At 41.7% G+C, this 12,573-nt stretch overlaps 1 protein-coding gene across 1 annotated transcript in view; it reads right to left on the reverse strand.

Annotated features, from left to right (window-relative positions):
* PANK2 (pantothenate kinase 2) overlaps positions 1 to 12,528 on the reverse strand; it is a 43,238-nt gene extending 30,710 nt beyond the window's left edge. Inside the window, exon 1 of the mRNA XM_082744501.1 lies at positions 12,132 to 12,528. Within this exon, the coding sequence (XP_082600627.1) occupies positions 12,132 to 12,396 (265 nt within the window). The 5' untranslated portion in view covers positions 12,397 to 12,528. The remainder of the gene's footprint in view (positions 1 to 12,131) is intronic.
* Between the last annotated feature and the right edge of the window lie 45 nt (positions 12,529 to 12,573).

Raw genomic sequence — 12,573 nt, forward strand, 5'->3', positions numbered from 1 at the left:
CAACTAATCTTCAAATAAGCAGGAAAGAATGCCCAAGGGAAAAAAGTCTCTTCAACAAATGATGTTGGGAAAATTGGACAGCCACATGCAGAAGAATGAAACTGGACCATTTCCTTACACCACACACAAAAATGGACTCCAAATGGATGAACAACCTCAGTGTGAAACAAGAATCCATCAAAATCCTTGAGAAGAACACAGGCAGCGACCTCCTCGACCTCAGCTGCAGCAACTTCTTCCTAGAAACATCGCCAAAGGCAAGGGAAGCAAGGGCAAAAATGAACTATTCATCAATGAACTTCATCAAGATCAAAAGCTTTTGCCCAGCAAAAGAAACAGTCAACAAAACCAAAAGACAACTGACATAATAGGAAAAAATAACTGCAAATGACATATCAGATGAAGGGTTAGTATCCAAAATCTATAAAGAACTTATCAAACTCAACACCCAAAGAACAAATAATCCAATCAAGAAATGGGCAGAAGCCATGAACAGACATTTCTGCAAAGAAGATATCCAGATGGCCAACAAACACATGAAAAAGTGCTCAACATCACTCACCATCAGAGAAATACAAATCAAATCCACAGTGAGGTACAACCTCACACCAGTCTGAATGGCTGATATCAACAAGGCAGGAAATGACAGATGTTGGTGAGGATGCAGAGAAAGGCAAACCCTCCTACACTGTTGATGGTAATGCAAGCTGGCGTAGCCACTCTGAAAAACAGTACGGAGCTTCCTCCAGAAGTTCAAAATAGAGCTACCCTACAACCCAGCAATCATACTACTGGGTATTTACCCTAAAGATACAAACATAGTGATCCAAAGGGGCATGTGGACCCAAATGTTTATAGCACCAATCTCCACAATAGCCAAACTATAGAAAAAACCAATACAATAGCCAAATTATAAAAAGAACCTATATGTCCATGAGCAGATGAATGGATAAAGATGTTTTATACACACACACACACACACACACTAGAATACTATGCAGCCATTAAAAAAAAAAAATCTTGCCATTTGCAACATGGATGGAACTAGAGGGTAATATGCTAAGCAAAATAAGTCACTAAAAGAAAGCCAATAATCATACGATCTCTCTGATATGAGGAACTTGAGAGGCAGGGCCGGAGGGTCATGGCAGGTAGGGAGGGATAAAATGACAAAAGATGGGATGAGGAGGGAGACAAACCTAAGAGACCCTTAATTTCAGGAAACAAACTGAGGGTTGCTGGTGGTGTGGGAGGGCTGGGGTGGCTGGGTTATGGAACTGGGGAGGGTATGTGCTATGGTGAGTGCTGTGAATTATGTAAGACTGATGAATCACAGACGTGTAACCCTGAAACAAATAATACATTATATGTTAATTTACAAAAATAATACAATTTTTTTAATTTGTTAATATTTTATACTATTTATTAACCAAATGGGACTCATGTATTAGAAATATTCTCTCATTTAAACTCTAAAAGACATCAGGCATAGTTTGTAATTATGGTAAAAAAAAAAAAACTAATCAAATTTCTATTAAAGTTTAAAAAAAAAAAAGATGACAAGTAGACTGAAGGTAAATAAATGGCAAAACACCCACAACAGAGTCCATTGTGCTTTAAGATGAAAAAGAGCATTCAATCAAAAGTGCTCATATCAGGGTACCTGGCTGGCTCAGTCGTTAGGCATGTGCCTTCAGCTCAGATCCTGATATCCTGGAATCAAGCCACACCTCAGGCTTCCTGCTTTGTGGGAAGCCTGCTTCTCCCTCTCCCACTCCCTCGCTTGTGTTTGCTCTCTCGCGCTCTCTCCCTCTGTCAAATAGATAAATAAAAACTTTTAAAAACAAAAGTGTTCATATCAAAATATTAAGCACCTCACTGGAGACTGATATACCAGGTGAATTACATTTAGGAACCATGGTATAGTTCAAGTCAAACCTTATGTTTCAAGACCAGCACTGCATTTAACGCTCACATGAGATGTGCCCCTCCAAACAGCAATCTACCAAGGAAACAGGATTCACCACTCCCATCCTATACTCACTTGAAATTATATATTCACTGACCAATTTGTTGGGTAGAATCACTGGCACCATTTATTAAACTGACTTCTAACATTTATATACTTCAATGTGGATAACCAAAATGATGCCTGAACAATGCTACTCTGCTGTATTAAGCAAATGTTAACAGAAAGTAAATATAATACATGCACACTAAAAAGAAATCAAGCAAACAAAAAGCATTAAAAGAGAACAAAATGAAATTATATCATGTACATAAAAGAAGCAGAATTGACAGGGCCCTAACAAATGCATCAAAAACACTAACAAGAAGAAATTGATAAATCTACACTATAACTTGAGAATGACACAGAAATTTGTACACACACACACACACAAAATAAAGGTATAGAGGATCTGACTATCAAACTAATAAGGTGGATCTATGAAACATAAATAACTCTGTATCAAAAAATATATATATTTTCTTTTCAAACACCCATAAACCATACAAAAAACTAAAGGCACAAACTTAAAGGACCTCAAATTCCAAAGAACATTTGCTTTCCACAATACTTCAACATTATAAATTAATCCGACAAACATAAAATTAAATCTCTCCGCCTGGGAGAGATTTCTTTTAACTCTGAAATTCTTTTAACTTCTTTTAACTCTGAAATTAAAGAGGAAATCAAAACAAACTTTTAAACAAATGACAATAAGAACAGTATGTATCAAAATCAATAGGATATACCCAAGGTGGCATCCAAAGGGAAATTTCTAGGTTTAAATGTTTATCAAATGGATTAAAAAAAGAAGAAACCTGAATAAAAGCCAATGTCACATACAATGAAATGTTAGATAAAGAATAAAACAGACCCAAAATAAGCAGAAGGGAATTATTTTTTTTAAAGATTTATTCACTTATTTAGGACAGTGAAAGAGAACAAGTTCACGCATGAGTGGGAAAAGGGAGAGGGAGAGAGACTCTCAAGCAGACTCCATGCTGAACACAGAGCCCAACACAGGGCTCAATCTCATGACCCTGAGATCAGGATACAAGCTGAAACCAAGAGTCGGGCACTCAACCGACTACACCAACCAAGCACCCAAAGCAGAAGGACATTATTAAAAATGAAAGCAAGATGTAAATGAAATGAGAAAAACATCATCAAGAGCAAAGCCACAGGAGAGCTGATGAATGAAAATCAAGCTTTGGAAAAGTCATTAAAACAAACAAATTTCTGTTAGGTATATCTAGATGCAACTTTTCCTAGGAAGGAAGGAAGGAAGGAGAAAGGTAAAGGAAAAAGTATATAGTCATGGGGTACCTGGGTGGCTCAGAGTTAAGAGACCAACTCTTGATTTCAGCTCAGGTCATGATTTCAGGGTCATGAAACTGAGCCCCCTGTTGGGCTCTGCACACAGTGGTGAGTCCACTTCTCTCCCTGTCTCTCCTCCTCTCCCTCTGTCTCTGCCCCCGTCAAGTTCCCCACTCATAGCACTCACTCCAGCCTACTTTCTCTCAAATCTTTAAGTATATAACCAGAGACTGTGTAAGCATACTATTTTGTACAAATGGACAATATACAATTTTAATGTTTGAAATGTACACTAAACAGGGGCACCTGAGTGAATCAGTTGGTTAAGCGTCTGCCTTCAGTTCAGGTCATGATCTCAGGGTCTGGGACCAAGCCTCACATCAGGCTCCCTGCTCAGCTCCCTCTCTCCCTGCCCCTTCCCCCCTTTTGTGTTTTCCCTCTCTCTCAAATAAAAAAATGTTTTAAAAAGTACACTAAACAGAAAATTAGCAATAAAAATGGAATACAAAAAGTGGCTCAAAATAAGATCAAAATCACAAATCAAAAGTACTGGAAAATTTTAAAAGGGTATCAAAGATCTACCACCCAAACAAGAGCAAGAAAGTATGAGTCCCTAATAGTTTCCAGCCAAACCTCTAAGAGCTTCTAGAGTACAGAAAAAAATCTAAAAAGATTCCCAAGTTATTCTAACCTCATTTCAAAAATAGAAAGAAGTATCTCACAATAAAATGCATTAAATTATTAAACAGAATCCACTTATGCACTAAGAGTAATACACAATGGTCAACAAAGATTCTTCTCAGTAACGCAAAAGATGGTTTTCACATTAGAAATTACCTCAATATATTCCAAAGAAATAAAAATTAAAAGACTCAATTAAAATAAAAGAATAAAAAAATTTTAAGTACATGGATTAAAAAAACATAAATACCAATAGCTGTTCCTATGTAAGAAAAACCCAACAAGAAAATGACATGGAAAATGTCACATATAATATTTAGAAATAAATCATAATACTAAATATGTACTATCACTATTAAAATAGTATACTGAAAATCATAGCAGTGAAAGAGGATTATTCTGTTCCAGAAGAAAATATTGAGTATTACTAAAATGTCAATTCTCCCCAAGTTAATCTAACCATGTCAGTGCAGTTCTAAAGAGAACACTGTAGTTGACTCCCCAGCAGCCATTCCACCTCAGTCCCAGGGATAGTCCTGAACTTTTTTTACACCTCCAAAAATTCCACTGCCAGTGACAGGCCTAAACCAACCTGGCACAAGTCATGCAAAGTCTGTCCCTGGCATCTAGAGGAAAAGTTTCTTCGCCCAAGCACACAACAGCACTGGATATGATGGAAGCGAGGAGATTTGATTCCTGTTTTCCTATCTGCAGCACCATTCCTTTAACCATCACCACCACCATCGCACTTAGCAGAGACACAGCACGCCATCAACAAACGTATCACATCAACAATATTGGAATCCGAAGGTGTGGACATCTAAGACCTATGGAAGATTAGCCCTTAAATTAAGCTTTACTCCCATTTCCTTAGATTAAAAAACCAAAGCATTAATATATGGCTATTATATTTTAAATGATCAATTGTTAACAGCCAAGGACTTGACTGTATAAGCTTATTTAATGCTTGCAACAACCATATAAGGCAAATACTATAATCATCCCACTTCACAGATAAAGAGAAGTGTAGGGGTGCCTGGGTGGCTCAATCAGTTAGGTGACCAACTCTTGATTTGGTTCAGGCCATGATTTTGGGGTGCTGGGAGTGAGTCCCATGTCCAGCTCTGCACAGGGTGTGGAACCTGCTTAAGATTCTCTCTCTTAGGGTGCCTGGGTGGCTCAGTGGGTTAAGCCGCTACCTTCCGCTCAGGTCATGGTCTCGGGGTCCCGGGATTGAGTCCCGCATCGGCCTCTCTGCTCAGCGGGGGGCTTGCTTCCCCCACCTCTTCCCCCACCTCCACCTGCCTCTCTGCATACTTGTGAGCTCTCTCTCTGTCAAATAAATAAAATCTTAAAAAAAAGAAAAAAGATTCTCTCTCTCCCTCTGCCCCTCCTCACCCACCCCCTCAAAAAACCAAAACAACAAGAAGAAAACAGAAGTGCAAAAGGGCCCAAGGTCCAGTCAAGAAAAGGCAGAGGTGGGACTCAAATCCAGACTTCCTAAAACCTTCAACAAGCCTCTTTCCACAAGTATCTATACAAACCTAAGAGCAAAGAACACATATTCTTGAGTTAACATGAAAATAAAGTTAAAAAGCAGTTTAATAAAAATAATATTTTAAATAATCAGGAAGGAGGCACCTAGGTGGCTCACATGGTTGGACGCCTGCCTTCGGCTCTACTCATGATCTCCAGGTCCTGGGATCCAGCCCTGCATCAGGGCTCCCTGCTCAGCAGGGAGTCTGCTTCTCCCTCTCCCTCTCTCCCCTGCTCAAGCTGTCTCACATGAATTAAAAAAAAAAAAAAATCAGGAAGATCAACAATATATAAAGAAAAATAAGGAATCTTAAGCAAAGCTCAGTTCATATGTTTATTATAACCTCTAATGGCTTCAGGATTTTTCTGTGTACTCATTGAACCATTTACATATCCAAGAACACAGAAACACTGAGAAGCATGGGAGGTTCATTAGACACATGCTCTTTGATAATGGCTGAGAGTGCTCGCTTCGGCAGCACATATACTAAAAAAAAAAGATAATGGCTGAGAGAACTGTGTCGGGCCACAGAATTCACCCTGTCCAAAGGGGTTTAGATTCCTATCACTGACTGCAAGACTGCCCCAGATGCCCTAATAAAATGAAAACTGGAATAAGCTTTCCAATCCTTGTTCAGAACACTGTGCTTCTGCTGGGAAAAGTCACGGAAAAATGAACTTTTGCTATACCATCAGTCTTTGTATCTCACCAACAGAACACCTATTTATCACTTCTAATTCATGAGTCATTCCATTAATTTTCACAGATATTTTAGTGGGTTTGCAACCCTTAGCCTATTTCTTGATATTAAAGGCCTCAAGGTACTCAGTCTAGACAATTCACACTTGCCTTAGGACAAGCTTCCAGAAAGAATTTAAGCGCTCCCTCCAGGTTGTTTATGTAAAACCATCTGCAGCACCATGTCTGTGTCATAATGAGTTTCAACAACTGAAATGCTTTCCAATAGGAAATAAACGGTTTATAGAAGTGTGCTCAATTTCCACCATTATGAATGACATCTTTACCAGACCACATCTAGTTAAGAATTGCAAACCCAAACCTCTAGGCTGGTCTAGGTAGCAATCCTTGGCCTCACCTTAAAAGACATACTTTAATAATAATTATTCTTTTTTTTTTAAGATTTTATTTATTTATTTGACAGACAGAGATCACAAGTAGGCAGAGAGGCAGGCTGAAAGAGAGAGGAAGAAGCAGGCTCCCTGCTGAGCAGAGAGCCCGATGTGGGTCTCGATCCCAGGACCCTGGGATCATGACCTGAGCCAAAGGCAGCAGCTTAACCCACTGAGCCACCCAGGTGCCCCAATAATAATTATTCTTATTTAAAATAGTTTTAACTTGGAGACTAAGTTAAATTAGGCCACCTTCCCTAATTCTTAAAAAATATTACAGATTTTCAAACCAGCAGACTCAAGAATAATCTCTATGTTCAGGAAATATAAACACATGAAACCTAGCAAACTACTAAAAACTAAAGATGGCTCCCACTTTCAGAAAGCAAACTTTAAGACATTATTTAGAAAAGGGGTTTTCACAAGCTAGTCAGTCTTGCTGACATAAAGTGAGGAACAACACAATAAACTGAGAAAGAACGGTGCCTGAAGTTAAAGATACCTCAACAACATGAACCTGAAAAATGCTCCCTAGGTTATAAATGTAAGCCCAAAAAAACATCACTGGTCTTTTAAATGACCATTCAAATAACTATTCTTTTCTGCCTAATAAGGCCCTCTCTAACAGCCTACAAATCTATTGTATTCATTCTCTCTCCTTTTAATATGTGTTTAAGCAAAAAAATATTTTAAAGCATACATCACTTCTTACCTAGGGTACCCCTAGATAAAAAGAGGGTGGGGATGCCAACAATGAACAATCATATTACCTAAATGCATGATTCACACATATAGCCCCTAAAAAAACATACTGTACCATTTTACACAGCTACATAATTGGACTATTTTTAGGTCCTGCTTAATGCTGCACATGTTATACATCCAAAATGAAGGGCTTACTTTGATTTCATTTAGATTTAAAGTTGATAAAGAGGTTAAAAAGCATCCTCTCCCATTCTCTCAAAAGTAGGCTACAAGAAAATAGAAATCTTTTTTCCTGAGCTCCTAACATGCAGCCTTCCCTAACTCCCCAAAGATGAAACACTGAATAAGGGACAATCTCCCAGGGCCCCAGCACCAATTCCATCCTGCCAATAGCCGATGCTCCCAAAAAGCCGAGGAAAAGCAATCCACTTGCCAGGCTAGTATTGTCAAACTATAAACAAAAGCTTTATTTTTCAGATCAATGGTGGTTAAGGATAGATACTCCATGAATGGTATGAATCCAGAAGCAGCATGTCCCAAGACTTCACTGGCATACTACACCATGCTTGAGAGTCACATTCAAAGATCCAGCTTGTCTCCCCACCCATGGGATACTGTCATCCCAACCTCCCACACCTCCTACACATCTGCTGTACATCCGGGACTCTTGATTGAAATGCATGTTCTCTTGTTACATGCCTGTATACATTTGTCAAATTGGACATTTTGCTGAATTTAACCGAGCCTTAATGAAATTTTTAAAATTAAACATAAGCATTTCTTAGACCCGTTTGCAGACCTGAAGGGGTTTGTTTTTTTTAAGCTTCTGAGTGATTCCATGTGAGAACCACTGCTCTAGGTTACACTGCACATAACTTCCCTCACTCAAAAATGGGGAAAGTCAAGAACATTAGGTCTAAAGTCAGACATCTAGAATCAAAAGACAGCTCTGTTGGGGTACCTGGGTGGCTCAGTGGGTTAAGCCTCTGCCTTCGGATCAGGTCATGGTCTCACGTTCCTGGGATCGAGCCCTGCATTGGGCTCTCTGCTCAGCGAGAAGCCTACTTCCCCCTCTTTCTCTGTCTGCCTCTCTGCCTACTTGTGATCTCTCTGTCAAATAAATAAATAGTCTTAAAAAAAAAAAAGACAGCTCTGTTATTAACTCACTATTCACCCTTGGACAAAGGACAAATTTCACTGACATTGCTTCCTCATCTGGAAACTAAGGATTAAAAAAAAAACCTACTACACAGGATAGTTTGGGAGACTTAAATGTTATGTTTATAAAATATCTGGCACAAGGCCTAACACAAGTAAGCAGTACATAACCATCATTAGCATCTTTATTTCCATCATTTTAGATCAATCTTTACTTGGTATTTCTTAGTCCTATGAGACATACACCATCTAATCTAAAACTTCTGAAGAGGGCGCCTGGGTGGCTCAGTAGGTTAAGCCTCTGCCTTCGGCTCAGGACATGATCCCAGGGTCCTGGGATCCAGGCCCACATCGGACTCTCTGCTCAGCAGGGAGCCTGCTTCCTCCTCTCTCTCTCTCTCTGCCTGCCTCTCTGCCTACTTGTGATCTCTGTCTATCAAATAAATAAATAAAATCTTTAAAAAATAATAATAAAAAAATAATAATAAAACTTCTGAAGAACTTCTTTTTTTTTTTTTTAAAGATTTTATTTATTTATTTTTCAGAGGGAGAGTGAGAGCGAGCACAGGCAGACAGAGTGGAAGGCAGAGTCAGAGGGAGAAGCAGACTCCCCGTGGAGCAAGGAGCCCGATGTGGGACTCGATCCCAGGACACTGGGATCATGACCTGAGCCGAAGGCAGCTGCTTAACCAACTGAGCCACCCAGGCGTCCCTGAAGAACTTCTTAAACACAGACATGCCTAGCCTTATCCCTAATGTCTATGTAAGTCTGGGATGAGAACAGGTTTGAGAATCACACTGCTCTAGGAAACATGTGTAGCAGAACAAGATTATAATCAGGACCACAAGAATTCCTAAAATAAACTGAGCAGCTCCTCCTTGTTTCAAATGATGACTAGTCTCCTTTAGTCAAGTAGTATAAGGACATCAGAAGGAGGCGGGCTAACCGTAAAAGAAAGGTGGCACTAACCTATAGCCAACTTCCCCAAAGATAAATACAGAGATTTAGTCTTCACTGAATTCTCTCAAAGTTAAAGCCATTCTTGAAGGGTTCAGCAATCAACAGGCTCTCTCTCCATTGAACCTGGAGCACCACTGGATAATAAAAGAAAAAATAAATGGAAGAAAGAACAATACCTTGTTTATTTCTTTGGCAGTTCTCACTACCTGAGATGGCTTTTCAAGATTTATCAGAGAAAGCAGTAAAGCAGACCATGACAAGCACCAAACATAAAAATAAAAAAGTAAGCCCTACAACACGAATAATGGTCTTAGTTCCTTAAAAGACATCTCAAAACCACCTTACATGCCACCCCTAACACCCAAGACAGTTTAAACCAGAGTTTTCCAGAGCTGTCTCTTAGACACCTGTACCTAAATGATATGAGTTTTAAAATGCAACTTCTTAGAACCCTCTCCAGATTCTGATTCAAACAAATAGAGATGGACCCCAGGAATCTGCATTGAACTCCCAAGGTCATTTCTATACTCAATATTTGGAAGTACGTCCACAGGACCTAGAAATATTCACCTCAAGTAAGCCTCGAACACAAAAGATGGATATAATGCAACAATGAAGAAAACAGCTAACTGAAAATAAACAATTCAATAAAGCATAGTTGGTTAAGAGGATGTATGAAGCTGGACTTCCTCAATCTACACTTATATTCCACCACTCACAAGCCATTTTACACAAGGCTAATGTGCCCCAGTTTTCTCATCTGTAAAATGGAATACTACCACCTACCTCAGTTAGGAGTACTAAGAAGTTATTAAAGCTTTCGGAAGAATGCCTAAAAATTTTAAGAGTGCCTGACCCTTGCAAACACCCAAAATACAATACTTATTATTTAGATCCTTATGGCCAATGGTCTAAAAACGGTTGGCTCCATGGCTGGAATTCTTATTTGCTGAATCCCTGGAATTTACATCCATCTGTAACGATGTAGTAGGAAACCAGTAAGGACCTAACATTGTGCAATGCTTAAAAATCAGATGCTTCTCAAATAAGATACAAACCAAGTAACTGGCTCTAGAAATGGTATAGGTTGAGAGCAGTTAAGCTGTTTTCAAATTTCTTTCAAGAAGATAGAAAACGACAAAATAACTGAGACTCCCAAACTTTTCACAGCAAAAGAGGGCTACATTTAATATTTAATCATCCAAATCACAGAAGATAAAGGTAAAGCAAACCAGGTGGACTAAGGCATCCAGTAAAGACCTCAAACTCACCCTGCCACTTTCCCTCACTCTCATAATATGCATTTACAAAGCTGACTGGGGCGCCTGGGTGGCTCAGTTGGTTAAGTGACTGCCTTCGGCTCATGATCCCAGGAGTCCTGGGATCAAGTCCCGCATCAGACTCCCCGCTCAGTGGGGAGCCTGCTTCTCCCTCTTCCTCTGCCTGCCACTCTGCCTACTTGTGCCCCCTCTTCAAATAAATAAATAAATAATCTTAAAACAAGCCGACTGAAAGAGAAAATTTAGCGCGGGGCGGGGAATCTAACCACATGTAAAGTGTTACTATATGATAAAGCTCTTATCAGAGTATTAAGACAGTGGATACTTTCAACAGTAGCAATGGCTGCCAGAGGACCTGAACTGAAGACCTGTTAAAAAAAAAAAAAAAGAGAGGGGGCGCCTGGGTGGCTCAGTGGGTTAAGCCGCTGCCTTCAGCTCAGGTCATGATCTCAGGGTCTTGGGATCAAGTCCCGCATCGGACTCTCTGCTCAGCAGGGAGCCTGCTTCCCCTTCTCTCTCTGCCTGCCTCTCTGCCTACTTGTGATCTCTCTCTCTGTAAAATAAATAAATAAAATCTTAAAAAAAAAAAAAAAAAAAGAGGGGGAGGGGGGATCTGTACTAGGTTATCACGCAGAAAAAGCAGCCTGATAATAAAATGGAGAAACCGATTCCCCGGAAAAAGCATATGCAACTGCCAAGGCGAGATTCCCTCAAAAGAAAAAGCCTTCATGCCCAGAATGCTAGTCCTGAATCGTATCAGCAAACAGATGCAAAGAAAACAGAAGAGATATCTGGGTGAGAGATGACCCGAATTCTCACGGGAAGAAAAGCAGCCAAAGCTTAAGTGCACGGAGCACGGAATCCAATTTTAGGCCTGCAGCAACTCAAGGGCCCGTTAACCATTTCCCAGGAAGCCCGAAATCTTCAGATTAAAGAGATCTGACGTCTTGGACAGCTCTCTGGAAACCCAGGACAGGCAGACACTGGCGATTCAGAGGATTTAGGGGGAGGGGCGGCGGTGGAAGAGAGTCAAAAGAAGCCTTCTTGAAGATAAAATCACGTGACTTGCGGGCAAAGAAATACCCAAGGAGCTAAAATAAGGGAGAAAGGGTCCTGGGTAAAGACCCTCCAATCCCCCAACCGGGAAGCGCGGTCCACTGCGCGAGAGGGTTGGGCGGGGGCCGAACCCCGATCGTCAGAGCTTGGACCCGAGGCCTCCAGTCGGCTGCCAGCCCATGCACCAACCTGGGACCACCGTGCGAGGGCACTGTCCCCGCGCGAGCGCGCGGGAAAAACGGCGGCCGGGCCGGAAGGGGGCAGGGCGAGCCGCGAGGACGACCCGCCCGGCACTTACGCTGCCGCTTCTTCCTAAGGCTTTCGACGCGCTGGCGGGAGACCGAGGGGGCGCCGCTGTAGGAGCCGGGCCGGCTTCGTCTGACGCCCTCCGCCGAAGCCGAGGCCCCGACTGGGGGCTCCGAGGCGCTGCTTGCCCGGCGCCGCAGCAGCTCCCGCCGCCGCCCATCAGGCCCTTCGGGCGCCGGCTCCCCTGCCGAAGAGGCGGAGGTGTCGGCCGCTCTGCCGTGGCGTTCCATGGGCACGCCGAGCCCGCCCGCTCCCATCCGCAGCAGCCACCGCTGCCGCCCGAGCCAGCCCCCCAGCGCCGGGTCCCTGGTCGCCTCCTCCGCGGCAGTCCAACCCAAGCAGAAGCGCACCCTCCGCCGGCCGCCTCTTCCGTTGCGCCAGCGCGCAGCAAACCAATCCAAATAGGCTGGAGGCGTCCCGAAGGCCTCGCGTCC

Source organism: Mustela nivalis (genome assembly GCF_964662115.1).
Source record: "Mustela nivalis genome assembly, chromosome: 8".
NCBI lineage: Eukaryota > Metazoa > Chordata > Mammalia > Carnivora > Mustelidae > Mustela > Mustela nivalis.